This window comes from Diorhabda sublineata, chromosome 2 (assembly GCF_026230105.1).
Source record: "Diorhabda sublineata isolate icDioSubl1.1 chromosome 2, icDioSubl1.1, whole genome shotgun sequence".
Classification (NCBI taxonomy): domain Eukaryota; kingdom Metazoa; phylum Arthropoda; class Insecta; order Coleoptera; family Chrysomelidae; genus Diorhabda; species Diorhabda sublineata.
The window spans coordinates 14,107,677-14,128,787 of record NC_079475.1 but is presented as its reverse complement, the minus strand read 5'-3'; the positions used below and the strand labels follow the sequence as shown (position 1 = coordinate 14,128,787).

General features: G+C 31.2%; 2 protein-coding genes across 2 annotated transcripts in view; one reads left to right on the top strand and one right to left on the bottom strand.

Moving 5' to 3' along the window:
- Nucleotides 1–21,111, top strand: part of LOC130452645 (roundabout homolog 2-like) — a 551,928-nt gene that overhangs the window by 161,478 nt on the left and 369,339 nt on the right. The window lies entirely within an intron of this gene.
- LOC130452646 (cytochrome P450 4C1-like) lies at nt 342–20,047 on the bottom strand. Its single transcript, XM_056792004.1, has 8 exons — nt 19,849–20,047; nt 18,222–18,331; nt 13,903–13,993; nt 10,249–10,428; nt 5,126–5,496; nt 2,388–2,456; nt 1,604–1,952; nt 342–524 (listed from the first exon to the last, which is right to left on the bottom strand). Exons 1-8 carry the CDS (start codon nt 20,015–20,017, stop codon nt 358–360), a joined length of 1,506 nt encoding a protein of 501 aa, XP_056647982.1. The 5' UTR covers nt 20,018–20,047; the 3' UTR covers nt 342–357.

The window sequence follows — 21,111 nt, the reverse complement described above, 5'->3', positions numbered from 1 at the left end:
GTTTAATAATTACAAAACAACTCTAGTTTTATAAAAAACGTAATATATTGAAATAGGTTATAGATTTAAATGTTTTAGTACAAAACATGTTGTGAAAGTGGGTTTGTCGTACATTTTGTTTAAGTTCACATGTAAATAAACAAAATAAGAAAACTTTGTCACGTATCACGCATAATTTCATCCTAAATCAGACTTGATCCATCAACTTACATAAAATAAATTGCATACACTCATCAAGGAGCTTTTTGGATGGCTTTCTAGACTCTCAAATATTCTGTTTGAAATAGATACTATGATTTTTTAAATTCATCAAATAAAAGTAGAGAATACATTAACAAAACTTGTGTAAGTAATCATTTATTCATTTTTTCTTTGTGTAAATATCAAATTAATCTGATTCGCAGGTCTTAATACCATATCGGTCAATATGTCAACTTTATCATCTTTATTTGCAGCTTCTAAAGTGAAATTCCTCAAAATTTGACAAAGAACTGCCTTTATTTCCAACATCGCAAATTTCTGACCTAAAATATATATTAATAGTAATATTGATATTAGAATTTCCTCTCAGACATAACAAAAATAAATTTTATATCAGAAGTAGTCATAAGGCCAGCAAAAATACGTGAAACACATTAAATATCACCAGAAATGAAAATAAATGGAATGGAAAAACCTTATTTACAAACAAACTTTTATTATTTGTTATAGAATCAACTAAATATTTGAAAATAAACTAATTGTAATAAGAACTATGGCACTTTAAACTTTATAATTGTATATTTTCAAACTAAAACTTCACGCCTTGATTATTGGTTCTTCCATTTATTATCAAGCAAGCCCGTACTCAATGTGATTGCGTCGGAGTTCCTACGGCAATCTTTCTTATCATAAGATACTGGTTACCATCTAGTAAGAAAGTACTCGACAAGAAGAATCCAGTAAGCCCAAACTCGATGAAGTTGCGTCGTTTATTCAATTACGGATTTCCTATGACAATTTTCCCCATCATAAGATCCTGGTTAACATCTTATAACAAATTATTCGACATGACGAATCCAATAAGCCCAAACATGATGGACTTGCATCGTTTATTTAATGAAAGAGCTCCTGGCACTCTTCCCCATAATAAAACTCGGAAGTGAATCAAATTTAACTTGCAAGATTTGATTACACACAGCGGGACAGGTAAAACTAAATAAAAGCTTGTAAAAAGGGGGGATTAGAAAATATAATAAACCTGACGGTAGAAGCGATTAAGATGAATTGCATAAAAAGCATAACTTAGTAGTGAGAATAAATTTAACAATACATTTGTAAAGAAATAATATAAATATGAAGAACAGGAGCTTTGGAACCATAAAGGATAAATCAAGGATGTATAAGTGTTTGTAAAAAGCGATCATTACAATGATGATATCTAAAGAATCCTGGATCAATGAAAATGAAAGATCTAGTAAAGTGAGAATATAAACTTTTAGCATAATTCCAGATTACAGCAGAAGGAATGAAGTGTTGTAGTGTGGTATAAGAAAATCAACACCACAGAATAAATTGATATAACAAGGACCAAACCGCTAGACTACGCTACGTTGATACGTACCAATACAATTTCTGGGTCCAGCGCTGAAAGGAACATAAGCAAAGGGGTGTCTGTTGACACAATTTTCCGGCAAAAACCTATCAGGATCAAACTTTTCCGGGTCAGTCCAATATTTTGGATTTCTATGTATGTCGTAAATCCAAATGTCTATTGATGCTTCTTTTGGAACTGTGTATCCGTTAAGTACTACGTCTTCGTCTAAAAATCTGGATATAACTGGTACACTTGGGTATAAGCGTAATGTTTCTTTTATGAACCTTTCTAAAATTTTCAGTTCATTGAGATCTTGAAGTTCTGGTTGTTTTCCATCCTCACCAAGAACCTCAATAATTTCTTGATATAATATATCCTAAAAATGATTAATCGCAAGGATTTTGACACAACTAAATACAGCAGTTGTTTAGTAGATACAATTTAGGAATAGGCTCTAAATGAGGAAGCGCCAATCTCTAAAGATGTACTACTTCTAGTATAAAACTAGAAAACTATATATATATATATATATATATATATATATATATATATATATATATATATATATATATATATATATATATAAAGGAACATAATACGCAGAAACGATAAAAACACCTAAAATAATGACTATAGGTAAGGTTAGGTGGATTCGGACAAACATCATGGATTTCTAGGAGGTCTGATGCCTTTTGAATTACCATGATTTCTTATTAAATATTCGAACCGATAACTTTTTGACTGACATTTATTGGTACAACTTCATGAATAAATTAGATGATTAAAAATTTGGTTAAAATATGTATATTACCTGATATTGGGAGTATATTGTTAATTGCCGCAATATCCATGAGATAGCTGTAGCTGTGGTGTCGTGCCCCTAAAGAATAATCAAATTTTAGAGATTATTCATTTAATTCATTTGTAGTATTATTGTTTCCGATATCAAATAGTGTATACCAAAGTTGGGTTGATTAACTTAAGCTGCCTGAACAAATAACTATGTAGATTGACCAAATTATTGATGGAATTATTATTTAGAAAACGGAAATATTTCTGCTAAAACTAAAAACCAACCGATTTTGTATTACAAAATTACAATATTCTACTTTCCATTTCATATGGATTATACCACAAATTATGATGCTATTCACTTAATGTTTGATTTTTAAATAGAAATATGATATGATATACCATTTTGAAAGAGTTTTGACCAATGGAAAACTTCTTTCTTGAGTAAAAACTTGGCTTCACTTAGTGAAAATGAGATTTTGTGTCGTACTGAATTTAAATACTATAAGTAAGTAGTTGAGGACAAATAATTTTTTCTCCTGAAGATATAATTTCTTTTTTACATTCAATTGTCCTATAACTCAAATACACAATAGAAACAGTCAAAAATATTATTTTTATACCGATAAATATGAAGGCTAAATCTAGAGGAATTGGATTGATGAAGTCCTGGAATGTTCGGATTGGCTGCGATTGCCTATTGAGGAAATGAAATCATCTGGCTTCCCATTTTTATTGTTTCTTTGTTGGTTATCTTTGTCGTGTCTATAATAATTTTTCAACAAGTCAAAATGTTAATTCAGTGTGTGCAGACTAAGTTAATAACTTCTTTTAACTGGCAGATTATCATGTTAAAGTTGTTGTTCCGTGGTGGATAGACAATCCAAGGTGTATCTAATCTCTTAAATAATGATTTAAGTATTGACACTTGATGACAAGTAGGAGTAGCTTTTAGGTCCAATATTGGAATTTCGCACGGATTTTCATCATTAATTTTCTCCAGACTGGTTTCGTCACAAATATATTCTGGCATAATCGTTATCATGCATGATTTTCTTCAAGTTTCTGGTATAATGTTTCTAAAAGTAATAACACATATTTCTTATTTATTATACTGGATTGCGTGGTAACCACTTTCTCTAAATAAATTATCATTATTTCGTATTCAGTACTTCTTCATTGATAGGAGGGTTGCTACTTAATTTTTGAGATATGGCAACATTGATGTGATTATGTCAAATCTAACGTTGCCATCATAAACTTTTTGTGCGGTGATTTTTTATGACGTTTGACTTGGGTTAACTGCCACCGTTTCATTGAAGCAACTTAGAACGCTCAATTCCGGATGGCACAGCAGCATTTGCTTGCTGGATGTGTTCGAAAAAAGAAGGGAAACTACGATGTGAGCTCTCACATATTAATTGAAACAAAAACGTTTTTGAACAGTCAAAACATTGAATTGATAGGTCATCCTTCGTACGGCCCTTGTTTGGCATCCATTGATTTCTTTGTTATTACAAATTAACTTCCACCTGATACCAACCTGATAAAGCGGTTCATGCGGTCAAATCACATGTTCTGGAGGTATCTCAATCTGAATGGAATCGACAAGTATATTCATATTAATGGAAAATATTTTGAAAAAGAATAAAGCCATATCCAATTATTTATATTTGTTTTTATTTGTCGTCTTTCTCAAAACTTAAAAAGCAACCCTCGTATAACTCTTATTTTAGTCAAAATAAATATACTTTTGATATTGCTTTTGTTTTCTAATAATCTTCCGTTATTATTTTTTGGATAGATCGAATTGAATTGTCGATTGAAGAAACAGCTATGGTGTTTTATGTTCTGGCTGTGTATGGTGAAAAATTTTGACTTTGTTGCATTAACATGAGTTTCTCACAACTTTCGCCATCATTGACGTTAACAGCGTTGAAGTATGAATAAAACTCAATGATTAAATAATGCTCTGTTCACCTTTGATTCTAATATTGTTTTACTTTTGTGTTGACTTAGTTGGTGTTATCTTGAATATTCTGTAGAGTAACATTTTTTGAAATCCGAAAATTCCTAGTACTAATATAATTAATACTAATTTGATCATGATTCTTATATTATAAGGAACAGTTAATCTCTCAGAATTCAGACAAAGTGATTACTAATTTTTTAGAATTGGAATGAAATGGATCTGTTGCACTATGTCAAAAATATAGCACTTCAATGTACACAGGCTGTTGATATAGCTCAGAATATTTCTTTGTATTGGTAAATTGTTTAAACAAATATCGGTTGTTGAAACACACGTCCTGAACAACCCTTCTAAATGTGTCAAGTGGGTTACTGCTTATTTAGTCAGTTTTTGTTAGAACGTCATCTTTTTCTGAAAAATTTTTTAACGTCAGGATGACATAAGTGTTGAAACTATTAAGACGAAGACTTAAGAAATTTTGAAACGAATTTATTACAAAATAAATGTTTAAAATGATATGATTTGTTTTTTTAATATTCTGCATTGTTGTGACTTTCAAAATTTCAAAGTTGACACTTATTTCATATTACCAATGAAAAATATCCAATCCATTCTCGGGTTTTTATCGCTGGAAAGTAGTTAATTCAAAACAATTGTATAAAGAACTGAGACCTCCGAGTTAGTGATTAGGAAATATCAACTTACTTCAGAGTTTTTGATACTATACAACAATTTTTATATTATACAAGTATTATTGACGATCTCGACGAAACCAATAAACTTACCTCAAACATAAAAGTATTAACTTCATCTTTAATTCCTTCATCATCAATAAGATTTTTGGTAATTTTCGCATTGAGAAGTATATCTAAAAATGCTAACTTTTTTCTTTTCGACACATCATCGTTTCTATTTACTTCAAATGTTTCGAAATGCCGTTCACGTTTTGCTATAATACGATTAGTGAAATTTTTCAAAATATCAATTGTATTGCTATATTGTACACTTTTAAATGAAAGCAAATTGAATAATATCGATTTGTGAAGCCACGGTCTAATTATCCGATATACAAGCAGTTGGCCCATTTCGTGTATGGCGGATACATAACTTTTATCGGCTTTATTTTCCATATCCAATTTCGTACCAAAAGAAGTTTCTAGAATTAAATATTTGAATCTTATTAGAAATATGCAGCACATTTAGTATTTGTATCATAGAAGAAAATTGATGGCCAGAGGCGGTTCTTGTCTAATAGCTAACAATCCGTAACTTTTACAGGGACAGCCTGTACTATCTAAAGTAGCAAAAATAAATTTTCCAATCTATTTTCTAACAAAAAGATACTCCTTTTTTAACTCGATAAAATTTATGGTTTAGAAGATATATAGATTTTTAAATCGTTGTACATGCCAAGTATACCGTTCGCCATAAAGAGACATTGTTAAGAAAATTATCATAAACTGTAATAATTATTTATTGAAAATTAACATTAGCGTTATTTTCATAAGGAAAAAAAATATAAAAATTTTTCGAAGTGGATACCTTGTATATCTATACAATTCCAGAGTCAACGGAGGAAATTTCTTTGCATTTGGAAGAGCATTCCAAGACTCTACCTTATAGCGTCACAAGTTTATTCTATCGATCATTTCGTACCTTACTTCAAGATGTTCTTAGAAGAAAAATCAATTGTATTTCAGGAGAACGTGATGGGCGTGCAAATGGTCCTCCCGTACCAATCCACATATTAGAAAAAATGTTATTAAGATGTTTTTTCACATCATTTATGAAGTGGAAAGGGGCTCCATCGTGCACGAACCACATGTCTCTGCGAATGGTTAGAAGAATATCACATAACATTTATGGAAAATCGTTTATCCAGAAACCAACGAGGACAAACCTCTACTTCCATGGCACGCACTTTCTGTCGTTGATAGGTTAAATTGTAGTGACATTTTGGGTACGCTAGTTGTAGAATCAAATGCATCTAAAACATTTTGCTTCAAAGCTGGTGTTCGTATGGTTCGTTGTTGACCTTCGCCACCTTTTTTTAATAGGACACTTCCTAAAATATCATTTTATGTAAAGTAATGGAAACTAGTTCACTCAATTTATGTAGACAAACCTATTTATTGTCTATTGCGATTAACCCTAACAAGTCGGGTATAATTCTGCCTGGAATGCATTCAGTATACAACCTTCCGGTTTCTAAAGAGTTACCAGAAACCAAATAATACATCAAATGCATCATCTATTCATTCCAATTTTTAATTGAATATCATATCAACTTATTTGACAGTGGCGTACTAGAAGAAATATAATTATTAATTTATTTCCTTATGCCAGTAATATGATTTTAGAGAGTATATAGTACGAATGTTTATTTATTTATTCATTAATTCTCCAAAAAAGAATTTTCGATAAATATTTACAATGTCTATTTATGGCGAACGGTATCCTTATCATCTGAAACGATCTAAAAATCTACATATCCCCCATACCATCAAAAAATGGATATGGAAATTTATTTTTTGCTATCTTTAGATTGTACAGTTTGTCCCTGTAAAAGTTACGGATTGTTAACCATTGGGCATGAGCCGCCCCTGGCCTTGAGATAGTAGTGTAGAATGATTTATTCCGTCAAACGCACTACATGGACATACAATCATCCATTAAAAATGTATAATGTTCGAATGAATAATTTAGAAAACGAAAGGTCATAAGTATAAAATTTTCAACAAGCATTACTTTCACGTCATATACTTACTGAATTTTTTACCGAAATATTCGTATAGGTATGGATAGTTATGTTTATCTGATATTTGGGGATAATTTGCCCATAAGTCAATAGAAAACCAAACTGTTTTGAAATTGAAAATTCACTCACGCATGTAAAATTATCAATATTTATATTGAGAACCGCGATTGAAAGACAGTGCCTAGAGAATATTGAAATTGAATGAATAAGAGGAAATGAAAAATTGAGGCTTAAGGCGATGGAATGACGAGAATATCATAAATAAAAAAGAAAAAAAGTGCACAAATTTTGATATAAATTGATGAAGATAGGAATTTTATGAAAACATTTGCAGGAAAATTAGAGAAAAAAAATTCAAGAGAGCATCTAAGACACTAATAGTTCATTTATATAGAACAATATGTTCATATGGTACAGAAGTTACAACAGAAATGAGATATTATGGAGATCAAATACTAATTATTATTTGACACGTTGTAGACATGATATATACAGAGTGTCTCAACTTAGGGATAGGATTTCATAGTTGATTTTGTTGAAAGGTAATACTGTGAGAAGTACAGAGAGAGAAATTAATTTGAAGAATCTCATATCTTGATAACTGAATAAATTGTATATATTCTCATTATTTCTGGTCGAATAATTTGTTGCCCACTCTTGATATCTACAAATATATGTTTTTATATTTACTATGGAAAAATTGCACTATTAGGTACCAAATCAAAAGTTGCTTAAACAAAATTTGATACAAAATAAGTGATAAATGAAAATTTTTAGTAGGGTGTTCCAACAATAAATTTGGCTTCATTTTCAGTTACAATTGTATGATATTTAGCTATTGGTAGTACCAGTATAACGAAAAACAAACATTGTTATGATTTTTTGGGATGGGATTGAGAAACAAAATTTTTTATTAACTAATCACCTAAAAATTTTGACCATATTTTCTAAAATAGTTGTCCGTTTTGCACTTAATTTTATAGATCTCTATAAACCCGATTTTCGACCACTGCCCCACTCATTATCTCATAATTTTCACTTTTTAGTCTGTTGAACTAACAGAAGAAATACATATGAATTACCAATACTAGCAGAAAAGGTAGTGGGGATTCGAGTAAATGGAGTCCCAATTAGTAGGATGATATGCTGAAGACACTGCGACTGAAGAGTCAGCGAGCAGTATGGTACACATGAATTTACGAGGATATATTGAAAAAGTCTTAGCCTACCATGAAACCAAACAAAATTTCAAGGTCAAAATATTTTATCACTCTACACATTCTCCTCGTAATTGGGTACATTTATTACAGCGAACTTGCAACGTCTCTAGACCTTTCAAAAGAAATGTTTCTTCTTAGTCTGCAAAGCCGACCTCCACAGCTTTTATTACCTCCTCGTTGAATGAAAATTTACTACCTTTTAAACTTTTTTTCAGTTGAGGAAAGAGACGATAGTCGGACGGAGCCAAATCAGGTGAATAAGGGGGGTGTTGAATGACAATATGAGATTTGTGTGCAGAGGCGTTGTCCTGCAAAAACAAAACATCTTTGGATAGCTTTCCACGTCTTTTCTCTTTAATTTTTTCCCGTAGAGTGGTCAGTAATGTTGAATAGTAATCTCCAGTTATTGTTCTACCTTTATCCAAAAAATCAAACATGATCACTTCATGGCAATCCCAAAAAACTGAAGCAAGAACTTTTCCAGCAGATTTTTGGACGCGAAACTTCTTAGTTCTTGGAGAACCAGAGTGTCGCCATTCCATCGATTGTTGCTTTGTTTCTGGATCGTAGAAATGTACCCAAGTCTCATCCATAGTAACAATTCGGTTTAAGAGGTCCACATCGTTTTGAAATCGAGCACAGATCGAACGCGATGCTTGTACCCTTGCACGCTTTTGAAGCATGCAGTCCATTTTTTCACGATCGCATACGAAGGACATTGATCACCAAGGGTATTAAGCATATCTTCGTAAATCTGCTTACCTCTTAACCCTCTTAAATACAGGTACTTGATGATGGCTCCATACTCCAATTTCGATTTCGATTTTCACAATTTCGGTGGACATCTTTTTTCTTTTAATTTATTGCGTAACTCTGATTCACTTTTTTGACATCAAAATTTACACTGACACTTCTAATAAGTTATTGTTCATTGCTATGGTAACGCAATATTTTGTTTTGCGTGGAACTGGTCTAGGCTAACTAGATATCAATACATCCTCGTAAATAAAACTAAATACATGCACTTCTTGAGAATACAAGATTAGAATGCGCAGTTACAAATTGGAAATAACCACATTGAAAAGGTACAGGAATACAAATATCTAGGGAGTTGGATTAATTCGAGAAATGACAGCATTGAAGAGATAAAAGTAAGAATGGAAATTGCTCGTAATGCATTTTACAAAATGAAAAACTTCTTTCGATGTGAAAACTTGAATTGAAATAGAGAATGATAAAATGTTACATATACTCGATCCTTCTTTACGGAATGGAGGCACCTACTTTAAACAAAGCAATAATGAAAAAACTGGAAGCCTTTGAAGAGTGGATATCGAGAAGAATACTATGAATGTCATGGACAGATAGAATCGAAAATGAAGTCCGCGAATTAGAGTACTTCGATCATGTAATGAGGGGACAACGATACGAATTCCATAAATTAATTATGCTGCGAAACTTAAGGGGAGTGGTTTAACTGTACAACAAAACAATTGTTTAGAGCTGCTGTGAATAAAATACAAATAGTCATGATCGTCGCCAACCTGTGTCCGAAGATGGCACTTTAAGAAGAAGAAGTTTTTTGAACTATGGAAGCGTGTTCTTTAGTAGTTTTTTAACAATAATTTATTAGTTTTTTGCTAAACCTACCCTTGAATAAACCAAATGAAGTCATAAATTGATTTATTTCTAAAAGGTACAGAAATCTAATCCGTCGTAGCTTACATGTTATACGCATCATGTATTTGTAGAGTTTATGCGTATCATTATTAATAACATAATTATTTGTATATATATGATATAAATAATATTACGTTAATTGACCTCTCCAATTTTTACGCAAACTGCAAAAATGTCAAAGGTCAAACCAAAAATTTGAAATATGAATAAATATTAGATGAGTCAAAGTATAATAAGAAAACATAATGACCTGCTATAATAGCCAGAGTTGAATGAGATATTAGAGGCACAATGTTCACAGGTTTGGTAGATGTTTTCAATGTATTCACAAGTGCTTCTGTTTCCTTGTTAAACACTTTGATAAACTCTTGTAAGATGGTAAAGTGGAAGGCTGGTGTAAGAATTTTTCTACGTTGTTGCCATTGTTCACCTGAAAGAAAATAGTCGTAAAAATTAATTTCACAGAAATGGTTTTCCCCGTTACCGTTGATGTTATCAAAATAATTAATGAATCTAGATAAGGAATATAAATATTCCATTGGAAATTAATGACGAAATTTACCATAACATAACAACAGTAATTTCAATTAGCGGTTGTTGATATGATGTTTTATGCATGAATGAATATTCCTGAAAGATTTTCATTCTTTTGTCCTTTACATAAACTATTGAGAAAAATTGAGAAATTATCTCGGCTGAGCTAATGTGATTGAATTTTTGGTCTATTTCAAGTCAGTCTTAAGTAAAATTTGAGATTAAATAATTTAGTTGCACTAAACTCGTGGCCATAAATAACGCACCACTCTTTATTTCAATATCAAAACCGAAAATATTAATCTTTTGGGTTTCTTTTTTTCTGGTTTTATGGTTATTTACAATTTTAATTTTATGCTTATTTTAATATTTCTTATATATTATATTGTTGTACCAACTTGTGGACAGCAGTAATTTAAGTCAATCAAGTGTGTTAAAGTCGAGACTATTTAAACAAAAAATGAATGAAGTGAACGCGAAGCTGAAAGAATAGCCGAGTTAGTTGGACAGGGACAAGGACAGGGAAGTTATCGTGAAGTGGCAAATCTGTTTGGCGTACACCACACAAATTGGCAGATTGATGCGAAGATTTCGAGAGACCAGTTCACATTCTAGGAGGCCTGGACATGACCGTTTTTTGCAATTAAATTCATTAAGAAAGTGTCGAGTTCAGCAGCCTATTACGAGAAGACGAAATGTAAATATCTCTGATAGATCAATAAGACGACACCTTCAGAATGCTGGTCTAAACAGTAGAAGAGCTCTCCAGGCACCTTCGCTAACCAGGCAGCATCGTGTTGCTAGATTAAAATTTGCAAGGCAACATTTAGATTGGAATTTAGAAAATTGGTGCCAAGTTTTATTTACTGATGAAACAAGAATCAGTCTTAGAGGTCCACATTGACGTAATCAAATTCGAAGACTGCGAGGAGTAAGATTAGTGCAGTCTTGTATCATCCCCAGCGAGTCGTTCCAAATAGATCTATCATGTTTTGTTCTGATGTCCGGACAGATTTAGTGTCTCTTCCTAGATCCGCCCTTAATGCAGCAGGATACATAACTGACATTCTTGAAAATCACGTCGTTGCGTTTGGGCCATTTATTGGTGATGATTTTCGTTTAATGCATGATAATGCTAGACTACACGTTGCGGCGGATGTTCTGAATTACTCAAACGAAGTAGGAATTCATACCTTGGACTGGCTACCAAGAAGTCCAGATATGAATCCTATCGAGCATATCTGGGACATTTTAAAACGCCGCATTCGTCGTCGAAATCCATCTCCTCAAAATTTAAATGAGCTTGAGCAAGCGGCATTAGAGGAATAGGAGAACATACCTCAAAAAATGATACAGCACGTAATTGAAAGTATGCCCAGGAGAATGTTAGCAACAATTACATCCAGAGGCACTACTAGCGTTTTAAAAAAAGGAACAATTTTTATTTTTAAGAAAATTTGGTTTTATTTTTATTTTTTTACTCAGTAAAAATCACTCAAAATAACTACACATTTCTTATTATTGCGTCAAAATGATTGAAAAGAAGTTAAGCAACAGCAATATCAATTTATATTAATTAAACAAAAAAATATTTTCAGAAATCGGGGTGGTAGGCTATTTTTTACCACTAGGGTATCTGGATTAAAGATCTAAACCTTTTCTGTATCACTGTCACTTTTTAAATTTAGCACACAGTGAGAAAAATCCATAATCCATAATCCATGCATACTTCATTTCAAATTTATAAATTGATATGGTTTTTTCCAAGTTGACGACGAAACGCTGACGATTAGCACGTAATATAATCTGTTACGAACTCGTCCGCGACCTGCACCGTGAAACAGGTGAAGCTGGTCCTCTTCGGTTATTAACGAGACTCTAAATTGTGGAGGATGCGGATGTTATTGGAAATTTTTGATATCGTTCTTGACGTCAGCGGCAATGTCAGTATTCAATGATAAAAAATCGGTAGAAATATCGTTTTTCAAAGTTGAAATCTTCTCGTTCATGATAGCCGTAATATAGTTGTCTAATGTTGGAATATCGTCCTTCATGGTGGAAATCTTCTCGTCCATATAAACCAAAATATCGTTCTTAAAATTCGACAAACCATTTTTCATGGTAAAAATAACATCCTTCATGGTAGAAATCGAAGATATTAAGGTGGAAATCTTGTTTTTGAATAGAAATGTATCTGGATTGAATCTGTCACTTATCAGTTTCCACCTCGCGATTTTCTAATTCCGATTCAAGCTCCGTCATTTTCTGGTCACTTGGCATCTTAGCCACTTTTATTTATTTAAACAACCCCACACCAGACACCAAAGTAACATTTTTCATCTAGTTAATTCAAATTTACCTGCTAGACCACTCACTATTTATAATAATTATACACTAATATTTAACTATTCATCAACTTATATAATTCATTCTTTCTTGTTGTACCAGTATTTGAACCAAAAAGAATTATGAAGAGTTATCAAAAAAAAAAAAATTGAAATGTTCAACATAATGGTTCAAGCTGCGCATTTTTGAATCGAAAAAACATTTCAAAATAGTAAAAAACTTAACTCATAAAGCAATTCTAACATAAAAGTATTTGCTGATAAAATATGTTTGCAAAATAAACATACACGTGCCATGATCGAAAATCGAAAATTGACGACATGAAAAATTCAATTCGGCCTTACAATGTAATTATCCACAACTAAAACCAACAATTCGATTACATAAATAAATTTGGCAACGGAGAAACGCAAATACCAAATCCCGAATCAAATAGGGGTCATCTGCAACTACTTTAGTTAATGTAGAAACAAATTTTTTGCTTCTTAATGCCATTGGGGTTGGAAATAGCTAATAAAATAAGATATCAAAAAGTGTTAAAGAATCGGATACGTCTTTATCACCAATAAAACCTCGGCTGATATTTCAATTACCAATTTTTTTTAATATTGTTTGAAAAAACTGTGAGTAATATAATTTTAATAGTAAAAGAGTAGAAATGAGATTAAGCATTATAATTATGAACCTCAACCGTTGACGTATTGATTTGCTGGACAAAATAAGTCATTTTAAATAAATATTCATCCAATCAAAAATTCATCAGAAATGGTGGTAATTAGAGCATTAATGAATTGATGAAGAATCCATCCATGATGAATTGGGTACTTAACTTCAATCTAAATCTTATGAAACAAACACTAATTGATCAGAATTTCTAAATAATTGTTAAATCTAAATCCCTTTCTGATGATATGCCATACATGGTGTATTCCTTATTTAATAATAAGATAAATTTTTTACAGTATTTCCTTAAACTTTGCGGACTGATGTTAAATATGTTTTCTTTTATTTGAAATGAATTTACCTGAACTAGTCAATAATCCTTTACCCAACCATGGTTCTATTAGTCCATAGTTTAAACCTTTCTGAAGATGCTTTGTTCCAGAGGAGATTATCTGTAACGATAAATTGCTTTTAGAATAAATAAGTAGAAATTTTTTTAAAACATTGGATTAATATATAGATCAATTTATTTTTTTTTTATCTAATCTTTCGAATAGATTATAAAGCATAAAGCAGTGCTAGACAAAAAGTTATAATTTACGTCAATACGTCTTCATAGACTTTACAAAAACATGCCAGAGTTGAAGAATTTTCTAAACCAGTATATCAATAAAATCCATATCTGCACATGTAACTAAACTAAAAATTCATCATATACATGACAAATTAATTTAAAGTTGAGAGAATTGTGGACGTTTGGTTGAAGAGAAACTATAGAATGACCACCACGATCACCCGACTTGGTTCTACTAGATTACTATCTAAGCTCATAAAACTAGAGGTTAAGATTCAGACATTTCAAATTTCCAAGAAAACGTTTTATGGTATTATAGGTAGTAGTTTAGTACAAAATTTTGGCAATTTAATGAGACATAAGTTTGTCTATACAGTGGATGAAGTATTTCCATTATTCCACTTAACTTCATAAAAGTATTTGTAATATAGTTTAACGACCCACAAAGTAAGATATCAGCTACAACTTCCATTTGAGATTATAAGGGTCGTAATCACACCTTGATAGAAAACCATACCAAGTATGACGTGTCTTTTTTATATGCTAATTTTGGATCAACAATCCACATATGGTGGGTGGTATTTTTCAAATTCTCACCCTGTACGAAACTTTTGCACACATACATGTTTCCATGTCTTCAAACGAAGAATTTCTTAGAGACCCAGCAGGAATTACTTTTCAAAATTGTTCAAATAGAACTGTACAAAATGATATTTCAATATCTTACTAAAGAAATTAACGTTTCCTCTAAATTCTCTATATCCTTGATTCATAGTAATACACTGCTCAAATGTTTAAAGGGGTGCGCTTCAACTTGTGACGATTTTTAATTCGTTGAGATAATGATGTGTCTATATCTTCAAAACGAAGAATTTCTTAGAGACCTAGCGGGAATTACCTTCCAAAATTGTTCAAATAGAACTGTACAAGATGATATTACAATATTATACAAAAGAAATTAACGTTTGCTCGAAATTCTCTATATCAATGATTCATAGTAATAAGACTGTTTAAATGTTCAAAGGGGTGCGCTTCAACTCGTGACGATTTTTAATTCGTTCAGATGAGGATGCGCCAACTCGCGACGGGGATATTTCAGATAAATAAAAAATTAATCCGAGTATTCAATACAACTCGTGACGGATTTATTAATAGTATTACCTAGAATTTCGTATCCAATCCACTTTGTAAATTTGAAAAATCCAAAAATTGAAACCTAGAATTTCTAAATCCTTTCAGTTGCATTTTTAAGTTAGGTGGGTACTCGATATATATAATAGAAAAATGAATTTTTGAAATTGGCTGAAGCCATATAACTTAATAATAATAACATAACAATTGGTTAAAATTCTACCCCCAATATTGTCACCACCCTTTGTCAAATTAAAATAATAAATTTGTTGCCCCGTTCTTCATTCTTCAAATAGATAACATAGTGTGGGTGTTTGTGACAAGTTCGAATGGTATTAGTAGTAAATTTCATGATATGTCTAAGGGGTGGAACCAAATACTTGTGATTAATGATTTTGCATTTAAAAAACAGAGATTACAAAAAAGTGACGAGGTCAGGTTAGTTGAAATACACTGTAAATTTATATTTTATTTTTGTTTTTTATTCCATAATCAAAATCTTCAGCTGCACAACTTTCCGTCAGGAGTTGTCTAATCTTCATGACAGCCACGATCACGAGTTGGCGCATTGTAATAGAAGTTACACAAAAAATTTTATGGAGGGTATTGAAATCACACATTGACGTATGCCCATTTAAAGGAATGTTTTTGATATTATCGTTTAATTTACAATTGAAGAGCTTAGTGGATGAACATGTTAAGTGACATTTTTGAGGAAATCGAGATTTTCATGTGGATGAACATGTTATTCTCTCCTTTAAACATAGCATGTTTCCCCTTTTCGCTAACCCTTCTACTAAAGCTATTTTCAGTGGATGAAGTTGTTATGTGCACAGGTCGATGCCAAGTTGGTAATGAAAGAACATGCTATGGGTACAAGACATCTTCTTCCACTTTAAAAGTTACGACCTTGAGTATCATGGCATGTTCTTCCACTAACGAACATGAGGTCTTAGTTGCATGGATAACCTCTAGGTAGTTTATAAATATCTTCTCTAATGTGTAACGTGTTTCTTGATAGTTTCTTTCTCAAAAAATAATATTCAGAAAATAGTTTTAATAACTACAATGGAATCAAGAGGAAAACGTATGGTTAGAGAAGCTCTTAAGAGATTGAAAAGTGATTCTTGTGACAACAGGAACTCAAGCGGTGAGTGCAAACAAATTAAATTTGATAAACAAAATTAAATATATGAAATTGTATGCAACAGGTTATACTTTGTGTTTATTAGTTAATAATAGAGTACATCCTTGCTTTTCCTAACTAGTAATTTCAATCAATCGGTTTACAGTCGGATTACCGGTAACGTAAATTAAAATAACATTAGTTTACAAATGAAGTTTTTATGAAAAGTGTTTTAGTTCTAACAAAACAACTACTTAAAATAGTGTAAGATTATCTTATTTAATTAGATAGAAACATTTTTTAGAGAATAATCTTTGGTATTGTTCTTTTGCCAATATCGGATTCCCGCAAGATAACGTAGAAGGTACTTTTTCAACGTTTTCTTTTGAGAATATAGGGGAGCTTCCAGACCACAACACTTGTCGGCTTTTCGGTTTGTTTGAGGGTATTAGATATTATACAGAACAGTGGAAGAAACAACCATGTTACTGATATGACTTCTCACTTCAGAAATTTTAAAAACCTCCCGAAACAACTGAAGCTCATCAATCGAAAAAAGAACATTCTCACTGAAAAAGTAGCTTTCAAAGATGAGGTAAAATGGATAAGAGTTAAAGAATTTGGCTCATACCTATACAAGGATTGCTATGATCTGTATACTCTTTTCAAAAAAGTCAACTTGTTGAAACAGAATCGTTGTTGAAGAAGTTGACTTGGAAAGGACCACTGAAACCGGAGCTAGCTTGACTTCAGAAAAAATTCAAAACTTACAACAGCAACTTCCTTACATCAAAAATGAATATAAATATTTTTACGAATCGGTGATCAATAAGGAAAATGAAAAAAATCTCTTGCCATGATTATAATTTTGCATTAATTTTTTTGTCATGTTTTTACAGATCTGTTCAATAAATATTTTTCTTATATTTGTTTGATTTCAATAAATCTATTCCTATTCCTTAAATGTAAATTATTTAGTTTAATGTTGATGTTGAACATGGACAAGTTTTTCAACTAATACGTATTCATGTCTTGGAAATATGTAGGTGAAAGAAGATGTCATGTGCTATAAATTTTGAAAATTCTCTTTTATTTGAAAAGTTACAACTAAGTCAATAAGGCACAAATATTTTGAATAATCAAACTACAACAACATGCAAAAAAACTGCGGATTGTGTTATGTAGAGAAAAAGAGCAGGTTAAAAACTTTAAAGCTGATTATCTCGAATCCACTTATTTGCCTCATAACATCTTCATCCACTAAGCTCTTCAATTATTTCTATAAGTTATATAAAAAACTTCATACATATTTCTTGTTCTTTTTTAACGAATATGATCGAAACTAGTTATTTATGTATCAAGGCATTAAAGTCATACTTAAACATATTATATTTTTTTCGAAATTCTGCAGATTCAAAAATACTTGGAATTGTGGCGAGCAAAATAGGTTAAGACTTCCGCGTTTAGTTATACAGCTGAATAATACGATTATTTTTCAAAAATTGGTATGCAAATCTTATTTTTTTTTTTTTCATTTATTTAGATTAATGTCTAGTATCACTTTGTCTTGAACAAAAAGCGGATGATAGTTCTGTTACTTCAATGCCTAGGCACTAAAAACTGATTTCATTGCTGATTTCTATCCACCAATCGGCATTAATGTTTCACTTTTTTGCCGATTTATATGTCAATGATAAATGACAATAACATATATCTTTAAAATAATATAAATTGCTACAGAATAAAAAAAAATTAAAAATCGAAGAGTTTTTATGGGCTCCCGAATATTGCACGAATGCTACCAAAATAATATAAAAAGTCCAAATTTTAACATTTGAATTGTATTCACCTCAAATTCTTCTGGTCCAGATATCACAACTACGGGAACTCCTAAAACTACAAATGAATAAACTGATCCATATTTTCGACACCATTCTCGAAATTTTTCAAAAAGTTGCACTGAAAAAAATATTTTAATACAATATTGTTAAAGTAGATGGTGAAACGTAAATTAGCTCTGGCAATCCAAATATATTGTCTGGTATAAGGAAATAAAAATGAATACATAATTGGTTTGTTCTAATCACTATTATCTAGTAGGTAGTAGACCTTGATAGAATTGACTAAATTACTACTAAATATACGAGTACATATCAATGAAGCTCATTAGCGATTAAAATTAATTTTATGTTAATGGTTAAACGTTGTACAAAAAATTATAATAACGCTGTATATATTTCAAGAATATTCATTACAAAGTTACATTATTCTACAATTATTACTCAATTACAAGTAAAAGAATAGTAGATTGTTTAACGAGCAGATCATTTCCTACGAGAATTATACGAAAGAGTTATATACTATATTTTTTCTACGGCTTTAATAGATAATACCGAAATGATGTCATTCGAAATTTCCATTTAGATGCAATGAAATATCAAACAACGAATAACGAAGAAACGGTACTGTGATTCTTTTTTGAAAATTTAACATTCATTTTCCTTGCTCATTGTGGGATTTTTTTCCAACGTTTCACAACTACACAATTATAAGTAAATACATCTGTCATTGCTTGAAATTTGACATTCCATAGCAGACCTGATTTATTGTGTGGTAATAACTCCAACTGCGTTCTAGTTAGAAGTTGTACTACCGACAGTTTTATTAAGGTTTACCAACGATTTTAATTCTAATATGTATCTTCGAACCGATTCTGATGATCTGATCTGATGATCCGTGAATGATCTGTGGGAATAAGAAGAAATCATTGGGTGCCAAACAAGAACAGATGACCCATCAATCCGATGTTTTGACTGCTAACAAACGTTACAGTTTGAACTGATGCGTGAGAACTCGCATTGTCGTGGTGAAGAACGCTTGATTTCAATGATTTTTTCCAACACTTCTGGCAAACATATAATGGCCTACTATTCAGAACTGACCGTACTACTTTGTTCTAATGGAAACGTGACGACATGTCCAGTCTTTCCAAAATAACAGACGACCAAGTGCTTTGTACGAAAACAACTTTTGTTTGATTTGGCTCGTCTTGGAAGACCCATACAGTCGTTTATTGTTGTTTTAGGTTTATATGCATAGATCCATGATTTGTCGTCTGCCAGGGTCTCAAAGACGTCTTTTTCAGCATTTATTTCCACAAATCAACACGAGACTTTTTTGAACGATTTTCGAATTATGCTGGTGGCGTAAGCAAGCGATAGCCGCGTTGCAAAAAGAAATGAGGTCGATATAAAAATATTACACGTCTAAAAATTTATATCAGCTCTATTATAATTTGCCCAATTATCTAAAAATTTAAACCCGACATCGTTTTCAAATTCATTATACTACATTAAATTATTGCACTATGATTTTCGTCTATATAAAATAAATCAGTTCCATGTAGTATGCCATAATAATCGAAAAATAAAACTTGTCACCTTATATAATATAAAGCATATCATTAAAATATTTACCTGAATCACATTTCAATATCTCTACTAAATTTCCTACAAGGGGAAGTCGTGTGGGTCCAGGTATTTTGTTCACTCTCTGTATAACTCTGTAATGTTTTAAAGCTACATTTGAAATAAAAATTACGACAGCAGTTATCAACACTGAGAGTAATGTCAAAAATAAATCCATCACTTTATATAAAATTATACTCACTTAACATACAGACCAGTTCCAAATTTATAGGAAATAATTCGATAACTGCACACAACGTTGCCAAACTTAAAATATCGCATTTTGTTGAATTTAAATAATAATAAATATCAATTGAAATTTATCTGTGAGATGAAGTCTTAAGATTCAGTTATTGAAATCTGGGTTTATCGACATCGAGATAACATTTATTAGTTTTTAAAATTTTTAGTTATGGCTTAATTTTAACTAACACTTAAATCAGATCTAAAGTTCACATACAATTGAACAGAAATTTAAGGACTGGCATCTGATTCCGAATATTATGTTCTGTGAATTATATTTGGCTCTCGTGTTACTTTCTTTTGAGAGTGAGATTATTATGAAAAAAAATCGAGAGTACTAATACTGTATTGTGTAATGTAAATTTATGATATAAATTCCTTTTCTTTTTTATTCTAGTTTTTATAATGAATCTGAAAACACTAAATACTTCCGAAACAGTTTAAGATATGTACATGAATTACGTCTAGAATTTTCTGAAAAATCCAATAAATAAATAATATACAGGGAGCTTCATTTGAAACAAGAAAGTTGGTATTGGCAACTGTCACATGATAAATCCTGCAAATATTTTTTTGAAAAAAATGCGCATTTAAATATAAATCTCGACGTATTCAAAGCGTTGTTTCCAATATGCCCTCATTTATGCATCAATAAATTAATTCCATTTGACTGATCCACACCGTATTTGTTTTACTTTTTCCTTTGATCTCTTGTCATGAAGCCTCAACACAATTAAAAATAATAAATTGATGATATTTGATTGAGATATTCAATTCAGAAGACTAATTTTCTATGAATTGAGATATGTAGATCATTATGAATATAATTGCGTCACCTTAGAAGTTTTTCTTTCACTATTTTCAAAGAAATAGCTAACGTATTACCTCAAGCAGTTTGTCTCAAATTATATTTTTCATCTTGTCTCACCAAATGAAAAGTTTTAATGTTAGTTATTTGTATATATACACTCAGCATATCCTCAGAATATATCTAACGAGATTACATAATAACTAAGATATACATATTAT